This window comes from Penicillium diatomitis (assembly GCF_028827545.1).
Source record: "Penicillium diatomitis strain IBT 30728 chromosome Unknown utg000009l_segment0_segment0, whole genome shotgun sequence".
Taxonomy (NCBI): Eukaryota; Fungi; Ascomycota; class Eurotiomycetes; order Eurotiales; family Aspergillaceae; genus Penicillium; species Penicillium diatomitis.
In genome coordinates, this window is record NW_026623181.1 from 685,132 (window position 1) to 710,346 (window position 25,215).

The window sequence follows — 25,215 nt, forward strand, 5'->3', positions numbered from 1 at the left end:
AGAATCAAGGAAGACCCGTTAAACCCGAACAGAAGAACAGAATCAGAACGATGGTAAAATGTGCTCGTAGCATTTTCAGATGATTCCCCGGTACGCCTTTATATACAATCAAATATTTCCAAGCCCCAATCCTGAAGGATATGGGGGAAAAAAACCAAATCCGAAATCCCTCACGACGATTCAACTGACGCCGCGTGAATACCATCCAAAGTGACCTTGACGGCTCCAGCCTCAACAAGCTAATGAGAAGAACGTCGTTAGAAATGACCAGTTTCAAGGCAGGGAGAGGCAAGGCAAGGCGCCGAAAGGGTAGAGGGAACACTTACTGCACGTTGAAGATCTTCAATCAAGTCATCCACATCCTCAATGCCAACACACAGACGGATGAGATCCTCCGGCATCGCGCGTTCCGCCCGCGTCTTCGCGTCAATGCTGGCATGGCTCATACGGCAGGGCATACTGATCAGACTGTTCACACAGCCGAAACTGACACTGATAGCCCAGATCTTGGCGCTCTCAACGATACGCTCACTGACGTTCACATCGCCAGTCTCGAACGAGAGCACGGCTCCGGCGCCCCGCGCCATCGAATTGTGTAGCTCATACTGAGGATGCGACCGAAGACCGGGGTATCGTACCTTGAAGCCATGCGACTCGAGGAACTCGGCAATTTGTTGAGCGTTGCTCTGCTGTTGGTCCATGCGCACCTTCAAAGTCTTTACACCGCGCAGGAGCAGCCACGAATCGAATGGCGACAAACCGCAGCCGGATGCGTTGATAGGGAAGTACAGACGCTCGCCGAGAGCCAGATCATTCACCGCAATCACACCCGCCATCAGATCATGATGGCCAGACAAATATTTGGTGCCACTCTCATACACGATATCGGCCCCCAACTCGAGAGGATTCAGAAGGAGTGGCGACATCATGGTGTTATCTACCGAAACGAGACAGTTCGGGTTCGCTTCGTGCGCAGCGGTGGCAATCTGAGGAATATCGACGATCTTGATAAGCGGGTTGGTAGGCGTTTCCAGCAAGACCATGGCTGTTTTGGAGTTCAAGACTCCCAGGACTTTCTCAGGATTGGTAGTGTCGACGTGATGAACAATGATGCCGCCGTTTGTGGAGAGATACTTCAGCAAACGATGCGAACCACCGTAGAGATCATCGCCAGTCACGACCTCGTCTCCGGGTCGAAGGAGCCGTGTGATGACATCCAACGCCGCCATTCCAGATGATACGACAAGTGCACGCTGCGCAGACATGATCTTGGCCAAGTGTCGCTCGAGATGAGTCCGAGTAGGATTGCCGGATCGAGTGTAGTCATACTCTCCACCGCCACTGCCGGAAGTTTGCTTGAAGGTTGCGCTCTGGAAAATGATTGTCAACAAACACGTGCTCTTTGCCAATGAGATTGCTAGTCCAAACTGCAGAGACGCGATAACCTTACCTGATAGATGGGGACGCTGCTCGCATTGTACTGATCGTTGCCTTCCGTGAAGACCAACTCGGTGGCAATGTTGTAACGGCGACCGGGATGAGGGCTAGAGGGTGCAGGTGAAGGAGGGAGGTCATTGCCATGCAAGTCAACACGAGGCAATGACTTCTTCGCTGCGCTCGCCGACTCTGAAGCTCCATGAGCTGCTCCGGATCCTGACGCCGACATCGCTGCAGGGCGGGGCAGAGACGGATAGACTGAAGATGGGGAAGTAAGGTAGGCGGGTAAGTGTGTACGATTCCTCAAAATTGCTCAATGGGTCCCGAAACTGGCCAGAGAAGCTATTGTCAAAGTTCAATGGGGAGAGAGACGGGAGAAAGTCGCAGGAATGGACAGGAAAGAATAATAATAATGTTAACCTCCCGCCATTCTTTACTCCCCCGGATAACTTAATCCATCTCGCTATGACTCCCCTTGACCGGTCCCATGACTGAGCCAATGACATCCCGATGTGATTCCGTCATCCACGACTTCTGATTAGATAAGGTCCGCTCATGTGACTTGTCCACTGTGATTCGTCTGAGGGTACGGCAAAGGATCCAAGGCCTTTCGAGAAGAGCAGAGATCAGACCGCGAGGCACGCAATTGAGCCCGAGACAACGCTACAGTATATGGCAGGAATGCCCCTCGCCGAAATTAGGATAGCCCAGACAGTTCATGAATCTCAGTAGCGCAGTCTTAGTTGCCCGGGGGTTGCAAGGCTGGCAGACTTGAGTTGTGAAGGGAAAGCTAACTATGTACATCCGTGTCAATCCGAAGCAGGCGTGCATCATGAATTAGTCTATTCAAGGTAAAGATTTTGCAGAAGATATCCCGCTTTCTATGTGGAATACATCGAAATTAAATTAAAACACTCAGCAAAGACAAAAGCCCCATCACTGGGACTTGATCGCCTCCTTCTGATCTGCGGAGTTCTTGTCGGGACTTCGTTGCGGTTCAACAGATCCCTCATGACCGCATGTGATGGAGTCTGTCACAGCCTGCACGGCAGCAGCCCCTAGCCCTTGAGTCTTGTCAGTGAAGTCAACTCCGCTGACAAACTGTTCGCTGAGAAACTCCAACCCTGCAACAAAAGTGCAGAGTGCACTGGCGATACAGAAGTGACTGATGGTCATGCCAATGTCCAACCACGAGCCCTCATCTCGCACCATATAAAAGAAATTGAGGGTCATCACGTCTGAAATGGACATGACGACCATGAAGAGGGCACTGGGCGCAACCTCAAGACGACGATTGAGAATTCCCAGATTGGCACTGATGATGGCAAAAGGTATTAGGATTTGCAAAAGCAACAGCGCTCCCTGGGCAAACGGATCGAAGATAGGAATCAGACGGCGGACACTGTCAAGTGAGAAAGTAGAAATTGAGGCCACATTCCCGGTGCTGAAGAAGCCTGACTGAAGCAAGAAGAAAAAGAATAATGCGACACGAGTGTCAGACAGTGTCAATGCGCGGTAGCTGTACGACTGACCGTCGACTGTGGTGGTGGCTGTAGCAGTATTCGGTACCGAAGGTGAAGTACCTGCGGAGCCGTTGATAGCAAAGTTTAAGGGCCTGGAAGCTGAACCTGAGCTATGCACGTATATCGCGTGCTCGAGACGGACCCATGTGACAAGAGTCATGCAAAAGACAAAGTAAAAGAGACCCTCCCATGAGATCGTCAATATAATGAAAGTTGGCGAGAAAGTCAGGAAGATGACCATGAGCCTATGGAGGTAGTTTTTGTTTGGATAGATTCGGTGGAAGAATGGCAAAGATAGCGACGCAACTGGCGAAACATATCAGCGAAAGTTGATGATGAAGACACAAAGGGGGCCTTACCAAGCACGAACCAGCCTACCACCTGGTTGCCTAAGGGAAGACCTTCACGAGCTTGCAATGCTACTACGCTTGACCGAGTTACGACTAGGGCAAGAAGCACCATACCGACCTGCAAGAAGTGGAAGGTAAGTGGGAGCACTTGATTTGGAGACCCTGAGAAGGGATCCTACCTGCAGCCCCATGATAATGCGGGAGCCAATCGTGGTACGCTTTGAGACTTGTGAGACATTACTGCCATGGTCGAGGATTGAGTCTTCGAACAGAAGATAAAGCACGCCGGTCAAGAACATGATGAGACCGCCGTAGGTGCTGCAGCGAGGTTAGCGAAGAGTAAACCTAGATCGCCATCTTGCCAGTCACTTACATCGTGTCCAAGTTTTCGACCTTCAAAACAGGGAGAAGCGTGAAGATACTCATCAAAGAGCATCCAAGAGCCCACGTCACGGTCAAGAAGGCATGTTCACGGACGAACTTAAGGCCATAGAACAAGGGCCACAACGCCCCCAGACCGAACCCGATAGTGAAAATTTCACGACGGAAATAAGATTGAACCTAGCACAGTGTTAGCAGCGTTCTTGCATTGGGGCGGGGGCGAGTTTCGTGCAATCACATACGAGGGCTTCTAGGACTCCAATGAACGCCAATGCTTGGATACTGAAGACAAGATATCCAGAGAACGAGTGCACATGACCAAGTAGAATCTGACGACCTGCAATCAGCGCCTTGCGTCGGGCGAAGACTTCCTCCCAGAAAAATACAGGGAAGAAAGCGTAAAAGTAGTATCTCCAGGAGGACCCTTGGTAAAAGAAGACCGAGAATAGGGCCGTTAGGACTGCTGAGAAGAATGAGATACTGGCAATAGTACGGTTGGAGTCGGTCGCGCCATGCAAGACATGAAGATCGATAACTGTGGTCATGGCGTATGCGATCCATCCCAAGTATCCAAAGGTGACCACGGTTCGCAAGAAGAGCCAATCGTATGTTTGTAGGTAACGCAGGCCCTCAAGACCAAGCGTCAGAAGCTCCGAAGACAGGGCAATGGAGTCTTCATAGGCTTCGTTCGAGATGAGTGCTTCCAGATTGGCGAATCGTCCCTCGATTGAAGTCTCACCGTCCCCAGAAAGAGGTTCGAAGGGAACGTAACGAAGTACTGCATGTCTCTTTTGCTCTTCCTTGACCCGATACATCTCAAGCACTGCTTTCGTGTTTGCAAGTGCAGCCTGTGCCTTCTCTTGAGGGCTGGCGTCAATGTAACCCAACGGCAATTGGCCGACTGAATTGACAGGATAATCGACGCCTATCAGGTACGCCATCAGAGCTGCCACATCTGCCTGTGCGACGTCGTGGCGTTGGACCTGATTGAGCCCCCAGTCTGACGAGAATCCATCTTCATGCCCCGGAGCAACTCCATTCATGGTGATCTCAGGCTTTGCGACACCTGACCCCCACACGACGAGAGGGGTCCGCGTATTGTCAGGGTGCCCGTCTCCGTGACTGCCCATGTCGTTCATGCCATGGTCTGCTGTGAACACGAACGCCGTCTTTTCGTCGCCGTAAAAGTCATCCATCAGCTTATTGACAGCTTGGATTCCCTTGTCCACAACCTTGATGTTATTGAGATACTCTTTTGAGTAAGGTCTGAAAGCATGACCTGTTGTGTCCAATCCGAGAAGGTGGAGGAAAAAAACAATTTTATCCTCTCGCAACTTTCGATCAAGAGCCGGGTCGCTTTTCGCAGCTTCAAAAAGCTCGTGAACTTTGTCGAAAACCCAAGTATCCAGATGCGTGGCGTCTTGACTGAAGTCCTCCGCTTCCTCCGCGTACATCTCCGCATCAACACGACCGGGTTCTGCGCCCTCCTTGAACATGGGAAGAATATCCGGACTCCCCCAGCTCCATGTATGGCGACTGCGATTGAAAACACTGTCGAAATTCACAGGATTCAGCTTCCAGCCCGTTGTTACTGCGGAAACATCCTCGTATAGGCCTGCAATCAGAGCAACATGACCCGGCCGAGATTCCGTGGGCACCCGAGTGTGGGAGACACCGAATGTTCCATGTGACTGGACTTTTGATCGAATAAATGGTGCCAATCGGATCAGATCTTCGGAGGACTGCGCCTGGGCATCTGGGGACGGGTCGGGGAATGCTTGGAAGGCTTTGTCGGCGCGCAGGCCGTCGGCGACGAAGAGAACAAGTCGTTGAGCGGGTGCACTTTTTCCAGTTGAACGCTCGACACCATAAGAGCGCATACCACTCACAATAGGACTGACGAAATAGATATCGAAAATCGAGTATGTATAGATGAGGTGAAATACCACTGCGAGGGCCAAGAACCCAACGCGGCCGAGACGCGCCATGATTCTGTAGCGTGAATCGCAGTCTTTCCAACTGAAGCCAGGAAAGAACAAACAAGAAACGCAGAGATCCGATACCCCTCTGCAGCGGTAAAGGAGCGAGAAACAGATAATTAAAAGGGGGTCGACATGGCCCTCGACGACATCCAACTATAATCGATCGCAATTACACCACTTCTGGAAACGCATCGGGGAACTTGCGGACGGGGGGCGGTGAGGGCCAATCAAGGGCCTGGAACCAGGCACGGCAGAACGCTGAGCGGGACCCACTTGGCAGCTGCTTTGATTATTTCCATCCACGGGTGGAGTGTTTCAGCGAGGCCGAAGTACCTGGCCACCCAATTTACAATGGCAATGTACCTACGTCCCACTAGCACTAACACTCATACTGTACTATGTCATCTCACTTTTGCGAAGTGTAGTATGGCTGGGGTTCTCAATTCTCGAGTAAGGCCCGTGCTAGATCGGTTTAATGACATTATGGAGAATCACATTCGCTATGCGCAAAGTATGGCTATTTTATACAACATTACCGAGTGCGCAATGTGCGCAAACTGATGACCTTGGACTGGACACAAAGTTCAGATAGTACAGTAAATACACTAACCACACATCAGACTACTAGGTAAGGGGGCGGCATCCGAACTAGATCCAGATTCTTTGAAGTTGGGAAATGTCTTCAATGTACACGTCAAACACGAATTCTTCATGGGTATATAGAAGCACGGCGCAGATTAGGAAGTACTGGTTCGGCGTTTGGTGAGAGCATCAATCACGCGAGTATAGAACTTGGAGGCCTGCTCTCGCTTAAAGGTGATATCCACAGTGAGGAAGTCGGGTAAGATGTTGATGAGCTCGCGGTCACGGCTTGCGTCCAGCAAAGGCAGGTACTGGAATTCTGCCTGCTCGTACTCTGAGCTAGCAACCTTGGGAATAGCGAGTTTGAAATGCAGAGCTAGAAAGCGACAAATTAGTTACCGTTCAGTCCGCAAGTTTTGAAGATCAGGGAAACACTGACTGCCATTGACACCGGTCTGGATACAATCGTAGAGATGATCGGCCTCCCGATTTTTCACGTCACGGATGATCAGCCCAGTGAAATCTGTGTACAAGTCCTCCTTCAATTGCGCAAGTTGAGCGACCTGGGCAGCCTCGGCAGTGGCAGCTGCCGTGGCACGGTTGGCGATCCCACCCTTGATGGCGCTTCCCGGGACCTTGCTCGCCTCGAGACTCGCAGCTGTGTTCCGGGCAGCGGCGAGTTTCGTCTGCAATGCCTTGATTTCGGACTGAGATGAGGCGAGTTGAGAGCGTGCTTCGTCTGCCTGCGACTGAAGTTCAGCCATTTCAGCGTCTCGATCTTTGAGTTGTTGTTGTAGATTGCGACTTCGGAGACCGAGAGCCCGCTGTGCCTCCAGCTCCGCCCTGAGGGATGCGACAAGGTCATTCGATGCTAGAATTGATCATGAGTCATCTGGACAATAAACTGTGCATGTGATCAGAGCAACATACCTGCAGTTACGGTCTCGCATTGTTTGCGAAGCTTCTCCATGTTCGAGTTGGCTTCTACGAGCCCGATTTCACGCAGGTTGCGATACCTTGACTCCAATGCATCGTGTTTCTTCGTGATTTCACCGATCTTACGCCTCAATTCCGGATCGCCACTATGCTCACTGAAAGTCCCCAACTTGAGCTTACTCGGGGAAGTATCACGATTTTTTAAGGAATTGAGCCGGGCCCTAGCTTTCTTCACCACTGATGATGGCATATGGGTGTTGGATTGCTGGTCGCTCTCCAGCACAGATTCCTCGATCAATCCATCAGCTGGACCGTCGGTCTGTCGTGCACCATCACTGACATGCGTCCTCCCGTTACGGGCGAGTGCGCGGGTGGGTGTGTATTCGAACTCTCCGTCCATCTGCAAAGGCTTTGCGACGCTTGCACTTCGGCCCCTTCCTCTCCCGCGTGTAGCTGCTGTAGCAGTCCTGCTAGCTCTCGTTGTCTTCGCAACTGGCTCTTCTTCGGAGAGTCTTGATTCGTCGACTTTCTCGCCCTCGTAAGCCACTTCTGTAACGATTGGTTTCATCGCAGCTCGTTTCTGCGATGCGACCATTTCGGGGTCGCGACTGGCCGCACGAGGTCGTCCACGGCGACCAGCCGTTTTTTGAGGGACTGAAGGGTCATCGCCTTGGTCTTCTGTGGTCAACTCAGACAAAATTTGACGTTTTGCTGGCGCTGATGGGCCTTTGGCTTGTACATTGTCATCGGAAGAAGTTCGCGGTCGGCCTCTCCGCCGCTTTGCGGGAGGCTCATCTGCGGGCGCTTGTTGAGGGACAGTTTCACGATCAGGAAGCAACATTGGATCCTCGTCGTCAGAGCCGACCAGGCCAGAAAGTTTGGAGACAGCCTTCCTTTTCGGCATTGTACAAGTTCAGCCGAGAACCATTTGTCTGATGCGAACAGGTCCTGACCACGAGACGCGCCGCTCCCGCGAACCACAACAATTCTCCGCCTCCGCCCGGATGGCAGCCATGTGACATGTGACATTCCGAGCCACAGGGTCATTTTGCGCCACACCCTTCGATGCCCGAGCCAGATCTTTGATAATTCAATGAGATTCGGCTTCTACGTTCCTGGACTTGCGGTTTGATTTTGCGTGCTGAAATCGTGACCAGTCCGACTTTATTACCAGGGCGCTTGGTTACAGTCTCAACGTTGAAGGTCGTATCCAGTACCCACCGTCATCACTATGGCATCATCAGGCGGCCGCCGCTGGCAAAGCTTCCTGCAAGAGCTGGTTATGGTCGCTGGAACTGTAAGTGTCTTAACCTCGGAGATTCACTCCGATATCATGAATTTTGACTTATTGGTGCTCATAACAGTCGGCATCGGCCTATTTCCTTATCCGCTACCTTCTCTCCCGCCTCGAATTCGACCCAGAGAGCCAGAAAAAGGAGGAGCAAAGGCAAAAGTCTGCCGCAATTCTCCGCCGTCTTGATGGCGGAGATCAGTCTGACGATGAGACAAGTCGTGGTGGAAGCTCCAAAAAGAGTCGTCGCCAGCGCAGGGGTGAGCTGAGTCTGAACCAATATGAACAAGCAGTTGCTATGGACGTGGTTGCGCCAGAGGACATCAATGTGTCCTTCGAAGACATCGGCGGTCTTGATCACATCATTGAAGAACTGAAGGAGTCTGTGATATATCCTTTGACAATGCCTCATCTCTATTCCTCGACCTCCTCACTCCTGACAGCACCCTCCGGTGTCCTTCTATATGGTCCGCCTGGATGTGGCAAGACCATGCTCGCGAAGGCACTGGCCTCGGAGAGCGGAGCTTGTTTTATCAACTTGCACATCTCCACGTTAACTGAGAAGTGGTACGGAGATTCAAATAAGTTGGTGAACGCGGTATTCTCACTAGCTCGCAAGCTCCAGCCAGCCATCGTCTTCATCGATGAGATTGACGCTGTCCTGGGAACACGGAGAAGTGGTGAACACGAGGCCAGCGGTATGGTGAAAGCCGAATTTATGACCCATTGGGATGGCCTCACCTCCGCCAATTCGACAGGCGAGCCGCAACGTATTGTCGTGCTAGGAGCCACAAACCGCATGCAGGACATTGACGAGGCGATTCTTCGTCGTATGCCAAAGAAGTTCCCGGTTACACTCCCGCCTGCACAGCAGCGTCTTCGCATCCTCAGCCTCATTCTGAAGAATACCAAGATTGACAGAGACAATTTTGATCTCCACTTCTTAGTGAAGTCTATGGCTGGTATGTCCGGAAGTGACATCAAGGAAGCTTGTCGCGATGCTGCCATGGGGCCGGTGCGAGAGCTCATAAGACAGAAAAAGGCCGAGGGCACGCAAATAACAGCCGTTGATCCGAGTGAAGTTCGTGGCTTGCGAACCGAGGATTTCTTTGCTCGCGCTGGCGGTGTCGGTGTGATTCCACAGGCATCTCAAATACCGACAACTCCGACCGGTAAAGTGATCGAAAGGGAGGACGAAGAGTGGGCCACTGAAGATAAGGCTTCTTCAAATTCTGGAGCTCGTCCTGCTGGGATGGCCGAGCCGCCAGAATAATACACTGCGAATTCTGCCGCTTGGCTTTTCGAGTGATTTCGCGACCTTTGCCCCTCTCACAGCTCCTCCCACAGCTTCTCGTTGTCATCTTTATACCTTTTCGCTCAATTTCTAGAAGCATGTGATGCACCCCCAGATATTCAATGTCGGATCCTTGAGTGAAATCTTGCACCTTCTTCCAATGTATTCACTTTACATCTGTCGCGGAGACTGCGTCTGGCTAGTCGACACTCTTAATGTGAATAATTGCACTCGGTTCGCAGCCTCTCTACAAACCAAGTTGCGCACGTTGTGTCCTTCTAAACGTATATAACTCAATTCGGATCTCAGAGTTGACTTGATTAAAATGAAACACGAGAATTCAAATTTCTTGTTCTTCCTACGATTAGGTATAGTGACAATAGTGCCTGCATCAAAGCTTCAGTGAAGTGACGTACCACTACTTCCTGTGGCGGCAAGGTCACCTGCCGATCTGTCGACTAGTATTTCCTACCAGAATTCCGGCCGCACTCCTTGGCGATAACCAGCTTTTGAGTTCTGTCATCTGTGTAGAAAAGTCGAGCCCCTTGTCCGCTTATAGTCCTTGCATGGCAGACCATTTTGCTAGCGCTAGCTGCCAGATCTCTTCCTCGCAGCTACATTGACTACGGCTGAATTGTTGCCAGCCGCGATACTCTGAAGTGGGTCGCAATCGCTTTCTACGCTCTCCCCGACTCCAACGGTCTGCGATTGTCCCCTTTCGCAGTTTCGAGGGGCTATACCCACCTCAAGATTACTCAATACCTCCAGGCTTGCTGTGCATAGCGCCTATCCATTTCATCTAGCACGGATCTCGGGGGGAACTCTTGTTCATGATCAACCTTATCGTCTCGGCTCAGCGCTGAGGCCACGCATGCGATACGCCCAGTGGATGACGCCTAGGGTCACTGCTACGATCCTAAGACACTACTGATGGCAATCATTTCCTTGGCAACACCCACAACTCCAGCCGGAGATTCTGCTTCGTGTCTTTGGAAGGTTGCTTCCACAAGACCGTACTGACAGGAATGAGTTCTCAAAACAGCTACGTCAACGCTTCCCTGAGCTCCCAACCTCTCAGCGCAGGCACTTCATCCACCTCCACGGTCCGATCACGGCCTCGCCGACTTGTCTCCTTTATTGAAGATGGGGACGTCGAGTCCAGCCTCCATGACGATAATTATTCTCACAATGAGTCCCAGCCGTTCACTTCAGGCTTGTCCACAACACTTTCAGCTAACGTGGGGAGCACACGATCACGAGGCCCAAGTCCCTCGTCGCTTTTGTCCCGTGGCAGCTCCCCGCTGCCGATGAAACATCCCTCTCGCGCAACACAACCGGCCAATAGAAGCTATAATGAAGGATCCTCTCCATCCTTGACCGCGAGTCAGTTCGCAAAGACGTCGTCCTCAAAGGGCGCTTCGGATTTTCTGGACTCTTCATGGTCTTCGCTCCAGAATTTGGCGTCATCGGTGCTGGGTAGTGACACGGGGCGCAGTGTGAGTCAGTCTGGGTCGAAGGGCCATTCGCGCAGGAAGCCATCGCGCTCAGACATATACATTCGAAGCATTCCACGTTCGTCGCCGGCGGCATGGGGTCCTTCAGCACCAGCCCATTCTGGAATTGGGACTGGAACTAAGGAGGAACGCCAGGCTTTAGTGCAAGCCAAAAAGCGAGAAGCGCTTTTGCTTGCAGAATCCGATCCTATCACAAGTGGCGCTATGCGTCACAAACGGCGAGACTCGGGAGATTACTTTGATCAGCCCATTGATCATGTTCATGAGGATGATGCTCTCGCCTACATACACCAAGTGCAAGCAAGTGACAGCATTACCGGAGTCACTATTAAATACGGATGTCAGCCTGCGATTTTCCGCAAGGCAAACGGCTTTTGGCCGAACGACAACATTCAAAGCAGAAAGACGGTTCTGCTCCCAGTTGATGCCTGTAGTGTGAAAGGCAGGCCTATAGCGCCTCCGCAGGTAGATCTCTTGACCCTCGATTCTGAGGATGCAAGTGGAAGCTCCCTCACACCGATCGGCGACACGCCAGTAGTCTCTGTGCTCAATTCAGAAGCACCGGAGTCGTCGGAAACAGATCGAAATCAAGTCTGGAAGCATGAGACTTGGGTCACCATAGAGGGGTTTCAATCACCTGTGCAAATCGGTCGAGTGCCACGGAAAGCCTTGGGGTTTTTCCCCCGCACCCGCCGGAAATCTGTGTCATACACTGACGAGGAGTCTTTGCAAGACGACTTGCTCGGAGATCTAACAGGTACCCAGTCCCTGAAAGCTTCGCGGGCTGTGCCGGTGGATGGCACCCCACCCCAATCGCAGCGTCAAGTAGGGCAGTCGAAACCAGTCCGACCTCAGCACCGTCGCAGGAATAGTAGCGTGCACTTGATTGGCACTGGAGTTGGTACACTTGACAGGAGCTCTACCGCCCCAGGTCCCGCCTTGGATGGCTTGAGCAAGTTTGTCTCTCAGCATATGCCAAACTTGATGCCGCCTCCGATGCCCGAAACCCTTCGAGGGTCGTCATTTGGATCTGAATCTACGACTGTATCGAATGCGTCGACTGGGTTGGAGAACATCGGCGGGGCCATTGGAGGTGCCGTCGAGGGCTGGATTCGGAAGGTTGCAACTCGCACCAAGGCCGGTATCAATGAGCTTCAACAAGTATCGGGGTCCCCGGGTGACCGAACGACGACTGGGCGCAGTCGTGCTCTCTGGGGGCTTGGAGACCTGATAGAGTTGGATGACGCCTCTGAAGATCATTCTCCGTCCATGCCTCGAGGCAACTCCTCTCGACGAGAGGAGCCAGCGTCGAAGTCCACATCATCATCCATTCGATTAATGGGATCCTCTGCCTCTGCGATGAGCAGGTCTCGCGCACCAGGCCTTGAGAGTGACTCGAGCGTATATCGTGGTCGAACCAAGGACACTTGATCTGTGAAGGTTACCAGGTTCTTTTGGCCAGAGTTGCCCTTTCTGTATGGGATTCTATGAATTGCCCACATGAACTGCCCTCTTCTTCTTCTTTCCCCCAGCCCCCTTTTCTTGTGCCATTTAGCCTCCTTATTGGATTGTTCGTGTTTCTCTCCGGGTGACTGGCGTGTCCTGCTCAGTCCAATAGCTCATGCGGTCTTTCCATTTTCTCAATGAGGTATGGCGCTCAGCGTCGGACCCTGTTCGTACATGATGAGGCCGAACCTCGTCCACTGTTTGATATTGGAGGTTCCGCGGGTTGTACAAGGCGAATATAGATTTTTTGAAAAAAACGGAAACACATCGGCTTGGTTGTAGTCTGCGTCACCTGATGTGCTTGCCCTTTGCATTAGCCATGTCCAGCAGATGTGATTAAGCTCTTGCGATTTCGCCGGACCTCTTTGAACTTCAAAGGCTTTAGCCGATAAATCATGTTCTTGTAGCAGCACTCATCCAAGCGCTTTGCAACCCTTGGAAATCCACATAGGCCAGCTGAGCTATGCTAATGCTCAATGAGAGTTGGAACATATTCAAGTCCAGTCTTTCTGATCAAGTTCCATCCATCTTTCAACTTCGGTCTTCACAAGGGACAACTGGAGGGGCCGAGGCACGACAAGAGCCTTTGACGCAGTCTAGCCAAACCATGCAACTTCTCCCACTCCCTCGCACTCCATCCTACAAATAGCCTTGTTCAACTTGGGATCTTGGCCCTGCACAACAAAGCCAGTTTCCTAAAGAAGCCATGAAGCAGTCTATCACCCCAGTCCCCGCCATTTGAACCCTGAAGTACTACCTGGGCAATGGGCTGTGGGCACTTACCCCACGTTATTTAATCCACCTATAAGCGCACTGGTTCCCCCACACTTTGCATGTTAGTTTCTTAGTTTGAGTCCCGCATTTAGGCTGCTTCAGTTCATCGTCCAGGTTGAATTGGTATTGGATGAATCCCGGTGGACGAGCTTCCCTTGGTCCGTATGTACTCGAGTGTACTTCACTTGACAATTGGTTTGGAGTGGATTGTGACCTTACTGACCTTGTCTGTGTCAGCTTATTGGGGCAATTCTGGGCAGAATTCTTCCGTCGGCATGAGCGTTTCTCTACATGTGAGGTTGCAGGATACTTTCGTGAAGAGATGGATCGTCATGCGGAGCATGGCTCAGCAGGAGAGAGACTTCAGGTGGTGGATTTTCCCTACATATAAGGTCGTGGTATGGTCAACTGGTTAGAAGCCCTTTGATCGTTGTGTATCCACGACATCATTCAGACAGAAGAAGAAGAAGAAGAAGAAGAAGAAGAAGAAGAAGAAGAAGAAGAAGAAGCACGAAGCTACACAGCTCCACTGGACCGTCAATATGCTTCCACGAGCTACATTATGGCTTACTCTGGCGACGACAGTCTATTCCAGCCCGCTCTCCCTACATGGCACAGAATCATCTCCTCATCCACCAACAGCGACCTTGCCACTTACAAACCATAAAGAACCGAAGACGATCTTCGTAGGTCGCACGGTACCCGAGTTCGACCAGGATGTTTTTCTGGGCATCAAGTACGCGGATCAACCCGCTCGCTTCACTCCCTCTCGATTGAAACATTTATATGTCTCGCAGGACAGTGACTCGGGTCTTTGCGATGCCTCGACAGTTGCATCAGATTCTCGACACGGATCATCGGACGTTTACTACAATGCAACGCAATACGGCTATGACTGTCCGGGCTATGGATCCGATACAACCGAGCTGGTTGATCGAGGCCTGATCAAATTGGATGAGAACTGCCTGAATTTGAATGTGATTCGGCCTCGAGACACTAGGGGTGAAGAATTGCCGGTTATGCTATGGATCTTTGGTGGTGGATGGACGCAGGGTGCGACTGCGGACCCTCGGTGAGTCGTGCACAGAAACTGAGGAAGTCATTGGGGGCCATCTGCGAGGGACTCGCTCATAGAAAACCGCCTCTTCTCACAGATACAACATGAGTTATGTTGTGCAGCAAAGCGTGTTGAACGGGAAGCCTGTCCTCGGCGTGTCGATCAATTATCGCTTGTCGGCATTCGGCTTTCTGGATTCGAAAGAAGTCAGGGTAGGTGATTGTTGAGAAATGGCGTCTTGGGTCTCATGAAATGGCACAACAATATCAATGTTGACCTTTGTGACAGGCAGAAGGAAACACCAATCTTGCCCTTCGAGATCAACGGGTTGCCATGCGATGGGTGAAGAAGTATATCAGATCCTTCGGTGGTGACCCGGACCGAATCACGATCTGGGGAGAATCAGCGTGAGTGCAATCACCTCCAGATCCAGTCGTCAGAGTGAAGAAACGAGCACTCAAAATCGTCGTGATTAGTGGCGCATACAGTGTGGGAGCACACCTTGTGACGAACAATGGGAACAACGAGGGTCTCTTCAGAGCTGGTACGATTCCAATGATCTCCAAATGATTGGGCGCCACATACGAGTCATCTCACATTACGGGAATCTAGCAATTATGGAATCGGGAAACGCAGTAGGTCCTCCATACAACGGCACTGAGTGGCATCAGCCTATGTATGATCGGATTGTGCAGAGAACGGGGTGAGTTTGACGCTTGAGCAATCGATCAAAGCGACAACACAATCTGTTGTCTGTGGACTTTTGTTCTTTCCTCTCGGTGGTCCACGCTCAATGGCAATTTCTAGATGTACCAACTCTACAAACACCCTGAAATGTCTTCGAGATCTCCCCTATGAAAAGTTCTACAGCAACGCCTTTGAGGGGCTCGAGTGGTTTGCTACCATTGACGACAACTTCATCACCCAATATCCCCAGATCAGTTATCGCGAGGGCAAGATAGCCAAGGTGCCGATTCTGCTCGGCACAAATACAGACGAAGGGACCAGCTTCGGCACAACGGGTGTAAACACAGATCAAGACTGCATCGCTGAATTGACCTGTATGTTTCAGCTTCACCACTTTCAAGCCTCCCCTTTCCGTCTCCCAGGACGGCTAACCAAAATTCGTCTTCTTATCAGCCTCAAAACGCTGGGTTCTTACTCGCGACGAAGCCACAACTTTACTGTCATACTATCCCAATATTTCTGCCCTGGGCTGTCCCTACGGCTGGGGAAATACGACCTGGCCCGGTAAAGGACTGCAATACAAACGCTACTCGTCCATGGCAGGAGACTTGACCATGATTGCACCGCGCCGGATGTTGGCCGAAGTGATGTCTCGGGTCAACAAGCGGGTGTATTCATATCGCTGGGATGTTTCTGCGCTCAACTCGACGACGAACATTGGGGTACAGCACTTTGCCGAGGTGCGTCCTGCTTTGAGATACAATGGGCACAGAGGAGAGAACCACAAGCTAACAAGATTGGTGTATGGTGATGAAGATCCCCTTTGTCTTTGCGAACCCGGTCCAGAATATCACCGCATTGGGATCTGATCCAGCTCGCTTGTCCTTGGGCCAGATGGCCGCTCGCATGTGGACTTCTTTTGTTGCAGATCTGGATCCAAATGGGCATGGAGGTAATGTTGCTCTTTCCTGTATAACTGGTCATTATCCGTAGACGGTTCGACGGTCTCAAATCCCATGGTGCCTGGATTTCGCTGTTGGTGTGCCATGTTGGATCCCATTTTCGCTGACAACAACTCTATGGAACAGTTCCCCATCTACCTGCTTGGCCTCGATATTCGTCCCACGCCTCCAATTTTGTGTTTCGTTTGCCGCGCAATGAGAGTTATGTGGAAGCCGACACCTATCGCGCATCGGGAATTGAGTACATCAATGGCATTGCTCGATGAGAAGATCAGGATCTCTAGATGGGTAAGCTATCAAGAGCATTGGTGATACATGATCGAGAGTACAGCATAAATAGCTTGTCATCCGCTATCATGATTCTTCAGGTCTCTACCTCTGATTGTTCTTAAAGATACAGTAGGTCTAACCGTCTTCTTATCCATGAAGTATCTTTTGAAAATAAGCGAGATATAAACAGACTCAGCATGTCACTCACAGGGCGGGGGGGGGGGGGAAGCTAAAAATTCAATCGGCCCGAAGCCCCAAGCCACTTGTCAGCGGGGATGACAACAGGCGGAGTCGAGTTAATGAATTCTACCCCAACTGGGCATTTTTGGAGAAGTCCTCATGCGCTTTCGGTCCTTCAACTTTCCACGCCGCTCTTTCTCTATCCCATCACTTCACCACCCTGATCTGATTGATCTTTTTGACTCCTTTCCCACTCCCTCGTGCATCTAGATCACCCATTGTTCGAGTGCCGTATTGTTTGTCCTCTCATCTCCCCAAATGACTACTTCTACTTCTACTTCATCTCCTCCTGCCTCCACCAGCTCCCCCACCTACCTTGCCTATCAACACGATGCCAAACTCCTCCACCTCCAAACGACCATTCAATCCCTCGAACGAGTCTCCGATCTCACAGAAGCCAACCAGGCCCTCTTCAAATCCCCCGGCGAGAATGACTACATCCTCGTGACCAAGGAGACCATCTTCCATCCTCAGGGTGGAGGTCAACCCTCTGACGAAGGCTACATCTTCCCCGCACAATCCACTCCGTCCAAAACTCCAGACCACGACCCATCCACCGCGCTCTTCCAAGTCCTCGCCGCTCGCATGGACGCATCCAACAACGGCCAAGTCCTCCACCTGGTCCGCCCTCTAGCATCGTCCGAGTCCCTCCTCCCCCGGCCCAACACCCCCATTCTCCTCCAAGTCGACTCCGCCAAACGCCTCCTCTATTCGCGCCTGCACACAGCCGGCCACGTCCTGGGCTCCGCCGTCCGCCATCTCCTCGAATCGATCGTCCCGGACTTTGACGAGCTCAAGGCCTCGCATTTCCCCGACAGCGCCTCGTGCGAGTTCCGCGGCAGTATCGGCGGGGAGTGGAAGGGGGCGATTCAGGCCAAGGTGACGGAGTACGTGGGACGGGCGATGCCGGTGGAGATTGAATTCTGGGGCGAGGAGGACTTTGCGAGGGAAGGCGTGTCGCATTTGTTGCCGGATCGGGGGTTGTTGGCGCCGGGGGAGGACAAGTTTCGGGTGGTGAGGATTGTGGGCGCGGAGGTTTATCCGTGTGGAGGGACACATGTGGACTCGACGGATTTGTGCGGGGAGACGGTGGTGAAGAAGATTTCGAGGAGTAAGGGGAATAGTCGGGTGAGTTATACGGTTGTCTAGGTCGAGGCGTGAAGAACCAAAAGAGTCTAGACTTTATAGAGTGGGTGTAGAGCAGGGCAGCTGGCGCTGGGGCGGGACCGGCCTCGACAAGACATGTTGTATATAGATCCGGACAGTGTAGATGTAATGAAGCCTTCTCGGAGAGAAATGCAATAGACACCTGCAGTTTACCTGGTCCGTTGCAGATGTCATCTAGACAAGAGGCGGCTTGCTGGTTGCAGAAGCGGAATACATGTCCATGGGTGTCTAAGAACAAGAAGTTGAAGACTACTCTTTTCTTCAGGGAGATTTCATTGTCTGCCAATGCCAATCCCCAATTCCTGGTTTTGGTCTAAGTATCGATCCACTTTGCGTGAGAGGTTTGGAAAGAGGTAGTAGATGATTTAGATTGTTGTACTTGCAGCTAGCCCAGGGGAAAATAAATCATAAGGGAGTAGAGCTAAGCACCATCATCGCTCGGAGCCCCTAAGATTCAAAGATCAAATCTCGAAATAGATCTAAGCAGACTTGTTGTTGATCTTGACAAGTTCAACGTCGCTGCAGACCAAGAAATTTTTTTTTTGAATTAGCACTCATCCTACACAAAACAAACGGAGCCGGCATAGGGTCATAGATACTCACAAGACCAGACGGGAGTTGGGGGGGATCAGGCCGGGGAAACCGCTGGAAGCAAGTGAAAAACGTTAGTAAATTGGTGCGATCTGGTTCCGAGAGCCCCGAATTTTCCGAGTCTTGAGGATGGTTGTCAAGTGCGTCACGTCACATACTTGGGTCCGTAGCCAAAGTCACTATCCGGGATGATTTCAGTTAGCCGATATTCTCTTTACTGTTCACGCGCATCATGCAGAAGAAGAAGAAGAAGAAGAAGAAGAAGAAGAAGAAGAAGAAGAAGAAGAAGAAGAAGAAGAAGAAGAAGAAGAAGAAGAAGAAGAAGAAGTAGATATCAAGCAAAACGCTCTGCGACAGAAGAAACACTCACGGGGAGATGTCGAGGATGGCACGCTCGCCGAGGCTCATCTGGGGAACACCCTCATCCCAGCCTATTGTCGGGCAAGAGAGTTAGTCGGTGGTTCAGTGTCAATTGGTCTGGAAAAGCACGTCTGAAGTCCATCGATGGCACGATCCGCCATTGTACCCATAGCACAGTGGTACATCATCATACATACCCTTGATCAGACGGCCGACGGCAATAGGGCTGGCCAGAGGGGTACCGCGGTCGCGGGAGCTGTCGAACCTGCAGATCAGAAGCAAAGTATGTCAGAGAAGGTCCTTGTGTACAGCAAGAAGTCGCGACAGTTTGGCCGGACGAGAGCCCGGCCAGCTGGAGAATACTGACTTCTGACCCATGTAGTGGTTAGCCGCAGCGGAGGCATCGTAGAGGCAACCAGTGTAGTGCATCGCAACGTTGTCGCCCTTCTGGGGGAAGTCAACGCCGTTGCCGGGCTTCAGGACAGTCTTTTCAACACCCATTGTGAATGATGTGATTCGATTGGAAGGAATGTAACTTGGAAGAGGTAAACAAAAGGAAGGTCTGGAGGTCTGGAGGTCTGTGGAAAGAGGAAAAGATGGAAGATGGGAAAAAGAAGAAGACTCTCGCAAGTGAGGCTTTGCCCGAAGAGAACGAGGGGCCAATCTTCCGCGGGGTTCCACCCGGCGCTTTGGCGTGTCGCAGTGGGGGGGGGGGGGGGAGGGGATAAACGCTTCCAATGAACTTTGGCCGAAGGTGAAGCTGCGGACTCGAGGCGGTTTAAGGCTTTAAGCTATACTCATGACTGGACTCGACCGTCGGCCATCCATAAGAGGGTCCACGGTCAACTGTTCCTGATCGGTTGCAGTGCATGACTGCATGCTGTAAGATACTGCATGCCACATGTCAGGTAGCCGCCGTGGAGGAGTGTACCAAGGTAGTGTTACCACGACCAACTGCAGTACTTTACGGTTTCCAGTACATACTGGCGGATGACACTGCCGCCTGTTCTGCTTAATTCTCGATCTCTTTCAGACTATGTGGTGTTCACATTTAGTCGGCGGCTAATTCCCATACAACAACGCTCATGTCTGACAGAAGTCACGGAACGATGTGTTTTGGAGTAAACTTTGCCTTTTTCATGTCGCATCAAGTCTCGTAGTTACTATCGAGGTAGGTGCAACTTGACTCTATCTTTTCTCTGGCCGGGACTCAGGAGAGCCCATGGATGACACGACTTGTATGTCTTGGGGACCATCGTCATCGTCGCATATTCAGCGTCACTCCGGTGACTGCTGGTTGACTGGTCACAAAGAATTGTAGATCCCGTCACTGGTAGCTATCGTCTACATGCGACATGGGAGCCATTCATCAGAACTCGTTCCATTGAGATCAAGTGGGAAATTATGACATCTTATGAAGTGACCATTGTCTCACCTCTTGTTTCTAACTCACAAACACTCGATGCCTGACTCGGTAATACAGTACCTTGTAGAGACAGTTTGTAATCTTAGTCCACGCCAAGGGTCCGCAAGCATGTGAAGGTACAGCGCTTCCAGTAAAAGCACTGCCATCTGCTCAGAAACTCACCCTCTCCCGTTGTGGATGTCTGTGCACGCAGTGGCAAATGACGCCACAGCCAACGTACTGTACTCCGGAGCACCAGGTAATGTCCTCCACTGCATCTCTTGCTATAGGCAAGGATCCCCGGATCAGAGCTCAGCGGTTTGGTGGTATATGTGTAAATGATATCATAGCACGACGTACATGCTGCGCTATCAGGTACTGGCGTTGAAGCTTACCAAATGGATGTATATTTGACTGTAACTAGTACTGACTAGTACCGGATTGATCGTTTGAGGTACATGCTCGACCAGGGTTGGCAAGCAACCGTCGGGTATTACCGTGACAAACACAATTATGTATATGTATATCCAGGTCGCATAGAATGTGGAGACGTTAGATGTAGATTCTGTATCAACAGATTTATTGTCAACGCTTATATACTCCGATTCGGGAGTTGCCCCGATTGAACAAACACCTTCATTCATCATCCATCATCCACTAGCAATGAGACCTGCGTTCAACTCGTCTATACCGCGTCATCTCTGGCTAATATCCGTGATTCTCCCTCACGCCTGCCAGAAAGCCATCTGTTTGACCTCTTCCATCGACACCGCAGCAATTCTCGTGCGAGGGAATCGATCGTCTGGTGCAGAGGTCAAGTCTCCTCCCTCTTCGCCCACAAGCGACAAGTAATGCAACTCCTTGACGCCAACCTCGTTCAAAAAGCCCAGCACGAGATGGAAATTCAGACTCACTTGATCTATCCCGTGACTGTCGTCCGAGAGACAGAACCGTCCACCTCGGGCCAGCAATTCCTGGTTCGAAAAAAGGAAATGATCAGCTTCGTCGCACCTTTGACAACCCCAACCAGAGAGGACGATATGGAGCCCTTGCTGACGGGAGGATTGCAATTGACATCAATCGTCAAGATAGCCACTATTCATGGAGTGAGATCCGGTGACGTACCTGACAAATCTCCTTGTTGGGATAAGGCTCGCTCATCCCCTTCCTCAATGCCGCGCCATTCACCTCAACCAACCCCCCCATACTCCACGACAAAATCCAGATTTCTCAAGATCCGACTCCAAACCCCCGGCCAGGCCTTGAAACTCCGCTCGGCATCATCACTCTTCAATCGAATCAGATCCAGATGCCCCACCACCGGCGGCTTCAACGCCCGCAGCATCTCCAGCTGTGCGTCAAAGTAGTCCTCAAACAGACGCTGGTCAGAGCCTCCGGCGATTTCGCGAGCACGGAGGTACATGTCGCGATCATAGTCGATCGGAATCGTGTGCATGTGATGCACGGAGCCGATGAAGAATTCAAAAGGTAAGCGTGAGAGGGAGCGGTTGATGAGGGTTTGCGAAGAAGGTCGAATCCAATCGCATTCGAAGCCGATGACAATGGAGATTTGAGGGGCGTATTTCGTGCGTAGACGAAGGGCTTCGGTGAAATACGCTGCTTCGTTGGCGAGGTGGTGGGCTTCTGTTTCACCGGCTTCGATCTGGATACGAAGGAGAAGGGGAAGATTTTACGTTAGTTCGGAGATATCATTTGGGGAGTTCGTCAGATCGGATCAAAGACGTGAAACCCCAAGTAGTCAAGAAACTAGGTCGTCATATTAGGAGGTGGTGTAGATACCTCTTCGGGGTAAAAGTCAATGGCTTCGCGGGGCATGTGCTCTGTCAGACAAAACACTTGCATCTTCTTTGCGATGGCGGTCTGAATGACGTCCTCGAGCGAGTCTTTGGCATGACCAGGGCAGAATTGGCCCGAGTGGCTGTGATGGGAGAAAGGCATTGTGATACTGAGCCCAGTGCTCCAGGTTCCGAGTTTCTACATTGCAGTTAGCAGCATTCTTGCGGGCCATGGAAGATAGGCGTCACACGGGCTATCGAGAGCTCAATGCAGATAGTGCAGACAGACAATCGATGTTCTACCCTGCGGGGCTCCTTTCCGGAACCGGGAGATCTTACTCTTTGGGAGTGATTCCCCTATGCCTTTCGTGATCTTGACTTGGCTTGGAATGAATTCACTCGGCGCGCTTGAGGCTGGTTAAAGGGAGTGGTGGGAGGTCACAACGGTCGAAGATGTTCGGATAAGCAGAGCTAAGTACCTCATAAGCTACGAGTAGCCCGTTGTCTTCGGTGTGGGTACCCGTCTCCACGATGCACGATGGAGGGGCGGAACTTTAAGTGGTACGGGATCACAAAGCCCTTCATTATTGCTCCACGGCAGATCAGCGGTTCTTGCGAGCTTGATCTTCCCAAAGTAGATGCAAAGAGCTCTCGACGACTACAATAATAGGAGGGGAGGATTTGATCTGACTTGTGTAAAGTCTTCTTGATGCACGAAAGTTGAGATTGCTCTCGGCAATTTATCCCGCGGAACAGTATGGTATGTAGAAGCCACACTGAGTGAATCAAGTCGCGATTAAGACTATCATCGCTTCACTGCACTTGAACCGCCCTGAAACAGCAGAGGTGCCAATCCGACCTCCGGTGAGAGTGAATGGCTCCTCATACCTTCACGATCCTAATGACCCCAAGATCTGGTCTGCCTCACTGTCGCAGATGAAGTGAACATCACACACACACCATGCGCCGAATCAGACGAGCTTGCGCCTCGTGGATACCTGATCGCGCGTGACGATGGCATAGCAGTGCACCAACCTTCGAGGTCCCATGTAGCTGCCGAAGAGCCCTTCTGGACGTGTTCAAATCCAGTGGGTAGTACTTCTTCCCTGCCGCATCATAAGAGTAGGAAAGCAAATGCAGATTGAGTAGTGGAACCGTCCCTCTCATCTGAAGCACTAGCATGGTCATCCGGCAGCCAACACCGTCGCGACCACATAGTCACCGTCATGCGAAATGGACAACTGCCCCAGTCGATCCGGTTGATCCATCCCATCTCCCAAAAACACAATCTCGGGCCTCCGACTCGTGCCGTCGTCCTGCTGTTGCTGTCTTTGCTGGCGTGAAGTACTCCCATCTACGCCCGCATCCACTCTCTCACCCTCGGCTTCATCGCCCAGCTCCGGCACACGAATAACCACGTCTTTCCAGCTCAGCGCCGCAGCTCCCCCCGGCGCGGCTTTGCGCGCGGCTTCTTTGGCGGCAAAGCGACCTGCAAGCCAGCGAGTCATCTCCGGTGTGATCGTTGGTTGTGTGGATGACGCGTGACTCGGCGTTTGCGGCTGGGATATATGTTGAAAACGTTTGCGAAAGTCAATGTGTTCTTGGTCGCTGAGGATACGGCGCGTGAAACGGCCGAGGTAATTGGTTTGTTGGAGGAGGCGCGTTATTCGGGGGATGTGGACGATGTCAGTGCCAATGTTGAGTGCGAGGGGAAAGGGGAGCGGTTTCATGGTGATGTGATGCGTTGTACAATACGAGACGGAAGAGAGAATTGGATTTGACGCAGTCAACGAGTTGATCAGGCTCTGGCCGGGATGTCGATTGGACTTTGGCGTGATACACTATTGCAGGTTGCAGGTGGACGGGCCGCGGGACACGGGACCGACGACCGAAGTCAATGTCAGCCCTTGAACCCTTTCAACACGTGCCGCATTGTTTACAGTTGGGAAAACCCTCCTTCCTTCGTCCTTGTAGGGAGTGAGATTTTTGCAACAATCATCTGAGAATGCTTTGGTACGTACTGTCTACGCTATTCAAGTAAGATGAGATGCTACCAAGTGCGTGCCTACCAGGCTGGACGAGTCCAGATGCACATCACGTAAGTCTATCGCACCGAGGCGCCCACGGCCTCTACTAGCATGTACTCCCGATCGCCACTACGCGAGTCACTACGATCCCCAAGCATCAGAACATGCTGGACGTGTCCATGCAAGGATAGAGCATGTGCAATGCGAAGGCGGACGCCCCAAGTTCGTGATACCGAGAAGCGGAGAGGAGTAGAACGCGTGTTCCTACTATGCAGCGTACATGCCTTGCTATGTACAAACCAGATAGACCGGATTCATTGACTGCACCCAGAGCATTCGAATTGGAGATCGTCCGACCCTGCAAAGTGACGACCAGTCTACCGTGACCGCCGAGATCATGGATATCAAATCGAGGGTAAACCCGCATTGCGAATTGTTAAAAAGATTTGCGCCCCCATTTATCGTGCAAAGCCATGCAAGAATGTCATCGCATAGCGAGGTCAATGGCTATAGCGTCTGCGCTTTCAAGTCGAGAAGGTCTAGTGTTTCTGAGACTTGTCTCCGCCGTCCATTTCCTTGAGGAATTGTCTGTGGGCAAGGAGTTAGCTCTGTATTGTCTATCAAAGAGCCCCGACCGCTTGCAACACCAAGCTTCTGGACAGTCGGACTCTTGCGCAATCTTCGCGTGACCTCGGAGATTCATCCTGTCAATACATACTGGACAAAGTCGCCCTCTTCCTTGGACGCGGCGTTGATGGGAGGACCATCAGCAGTCTTGGGCTTGGAGCCACCACCCATGGCGAGGTAGGAGCCGGCGAACATGGAGCCGAGAACAGCCATGGAGAGCTAAAGAAGGAGTCAAGATGTCAGAGCCAAGCAGCTTTTCCATGGGAGCCTTTAAGCTGTCGCGGGTGTCATGGGCGGAGGAAAAGGGATGGATCGGAGCTTGAGGGGAGCGTCGGTGAGAACATGAGCCTGAAGAACGTGTACTTACGACGTGAGAGCCGACCTTCTTGCCGGCGACCTGGTAGTAGACAACCATTTTGACGGATTGGGGTTGTGAGAATGGAGGGGAGGTCTAGT

The 25,215-nt window shown here is 51.7% G+C and overlaps 11 protein-coding genes across 11 annotated transcripts; 4 read left to right on the forward strand and 7 right to left on the reverse strand.

Moving 5' to 3' along the window:
* Positions 1 to 170: 170 nt before the first annotated feature.
* N7539_006764 (cystathionine beta-lyase STR3) lies at positions 171 to 1,666 on the reverse strand (the record flags this gene model as incomplete). Its single annotated transcript, XM_056936365.1, has 3 exons — positions 171 to 239; positions 327 to 1,370; positions 1,451 to 1,666. 3 exons carry the CDS (start codon positions 1,664 to 1,666, stop codon positions 171 to 173), a joined length of 1,329 nt encoding a protein of 442 aa, XP_056788300.1.
* A 707-nt stretch (positions 1,667 to 2,373) lies between these two features.
* N7539_006765 (mannose-ethanolamine phosphotransferase MCD4) lies at positions 2,374 to 5,679 on the reverse strand (the record flags this gene model as incomplete). Its single annotated transcript, XM_056936366.1, has 5 exons — positions 2,374 to 3,266; positions 3,320 to 3,428; positions 3,490 to 3,628; positions 3,684 to 3,871; positions 3,934 to 5,679. The coding sequence occupies 5 exons, from the start codon at positions 5,677 to 5,679 to the stop codon at positions 2,374 to 2,376; spliced, it is 3,075 nt and encodes a 1,024-aa protein (XP_056788301.1).
* A 731-nt stretch (positions 5,680 to 6,410) lies between these two features.
* On the reverse strand, positions 6,411 to 8,095 carry N7539_006766 (putative chromosome segregation protein (Pcs1); the record flags this gene model as incomplete). The annotated part of the gene is made up of 3 exons (XM_056936367.1): positions 6,411 to 6,631; positions 6,695 to 7,126; positions 7,186 to 8,095. The coding sequence occupies 3 exons, from the start codon at positions 8,093 to 8,095 to the stop codon at positions 6,411 to 6,413; spliced, it is 1,563 nt and encodes a 520-aa protein (XP_056788302.1).
* Positions 8,096 to 8,422: 327 nt separating this feature from the next.
* On the forward strand, positions 8,423 to 9,755 carry N7539_006767 (protein-degrading AAA family ATPase MSP1; the record flags this gene model as incomplete). The annotated part of the gene is made up of 2 exons (XM_056936368.1): positions 8,423 to 8,488; positions 8,556 to 9,755. 2 exons carry the CDS (start codon positions 8,423 to 8,425, stop codon positions 9,753 to 9,755), a joined length of 1,266 nt encoding a protein of 421 aa, XP_056788303.1.
* Positions 9,756 to 10,801: 1,046 nt separating this feature from the next.
* N7539_006768 (putative LysM domain protein) lies at positions 10,802 to 12,721 on the forward strand (the record flags this gene model as incomplete). Its single annotated transcript, XM_056936369.1, has 1 exon — positions 10,802 to 12,721. One exon carries the CDS (start codon positions 10,802 to 10,804, stop codon positions 12,719 to 12,721), a length of 1,920 nt encoding a protein of 639 aa, XP_056788304.1.
* Positions 12,722 to 13,902: 1,181 nt separating this feature from the next.
* On the forward strand, positions 13,903 to 16,542 carry N7539_006769 (putative triacylglycerol lipase (LipA); the record flags this gene model as incomplete). The annotated part of the gene is made up of 10 exons (XM_056936370.1): positions 13,903 to 13,968; positions 14,029 to 14,642; positions 14,725 to 14,839; positions 14,916 to 15,034; positions 15,104 to 15,171; positions 15,240 to 15,330; positions 15,435 to 15,688; positions 15,768 to 16,054; positions 16,131 to 16,266; positions 16,403 to 16,542. 10 exons carry the CDS (start codon positions 13,903 to 13,905, stop codon positions 16,540 to 16,542), a joined length of 1,890 nt encoding a protein of 629 aa, XP_056788305.1.
* A 502-nt stretch (positions 16,543 to 17,044) lies between these two features.
* N7539_006770 (putative alanine--tRNA ligase) lies at positions 17,045 to 17,935 on the forward strand (the record flags this gene model as incomplete). The annotated part of the gene is made up of 1 exon (XM_056936371.1): positions 17,045 to 17,935. The coding sequence occupies one exon, from the start codon at positions 17,045 to 17,047 to the stop codon at positions 17,933 to 17,935; it is 891 nt and encodes a 296-aa protein (XP_056788306.1).
* A 497-nt stretch (positions 17,936 to 18,432) lies between these two features.
* N7539_006771 (FKBP-type peptidyl-prolyl cis-trans isomerase) lies at positions 18,433 to 19,405 on the reverse strand (the record flags this gene model as incomplete). Its single annotated transcript, XM_056936372.1, has 6 exons — positions 18,433 to 18,472; positions 18,557 to 18,598; positions 18,703 to 18,723; positions 18,915 to 18,975; positions 19,102 to 19,169; positions 19,272 to 19,405. The coding sequence occupies 6 exons, from the start codon at positions 19,403 to 19,405 to the stop codon at positions 18,433 to 18,435; spliced, it is 366 nt and encodes a 121-aa protein (XP_056788307.1).
* A 1,629-nt stretch (positions 19,406 to 21,034) lies between these two features.
* On the reverse strand, positions 21,035 to 22,268 carry N7539_006772 (histidinol-phosphatase; the record flags this gene model as incomplete). Its single annotated transcript, XM_056936373.1, has 3 exons — positions 21,035 to 21,283; positions 21,508 to 21,972; positions 22,110 to 22,268. 3 exons carry the CDS (start codon positions 22,266 to 22,268, stop codon positions 21,035 to 21,037), a joined length of 873 nt encoding a protein of 290 aa, XP_056788308.1.
* A 1,021-nt stretch (positions 22,269 to 23,289) lies between these two features.
* On the reverse strand, positions 23,290 to 23,835 carry N7539_006773 (4'-phosphopantetheinyl transferase B; the record flags this gene model as incomplete). The annotated part of the gene is made up of 1 exon (XM_056936374.1): positions 23,290 to 23,835. One exon carries the CDS (start codon positions 23,833 to 23,835, stop codon positions 23,290 to 23,292), a length of 546 nt encoding a protein of 181 aa, XP_056788309.1.
* Positions 23,836 to 24,671: 836 nt separating this feature from the next.
* N7539_006774 (ATP19 family protein) lies at positions 24,672 to 25,174 on the reverse strand (the record flags this gene model as incomplete). The annotated part of the gene is made up of 3 exons (XM_056936375.1): positions 24,672 to 24,720; positions 24,851 to 24,978; positions 25,127 to 25,174. 3 exons carry the CDS (start codon positions 25,172 to 25,174, stop codon positions 24,672 to 24,674), a joined length of 225 nt encoding a protein of 74 aa, XP_056788310.1.
* Between the last annotated feature and the right edge of the window lie 41 nt (positions 25,175 to 25,215).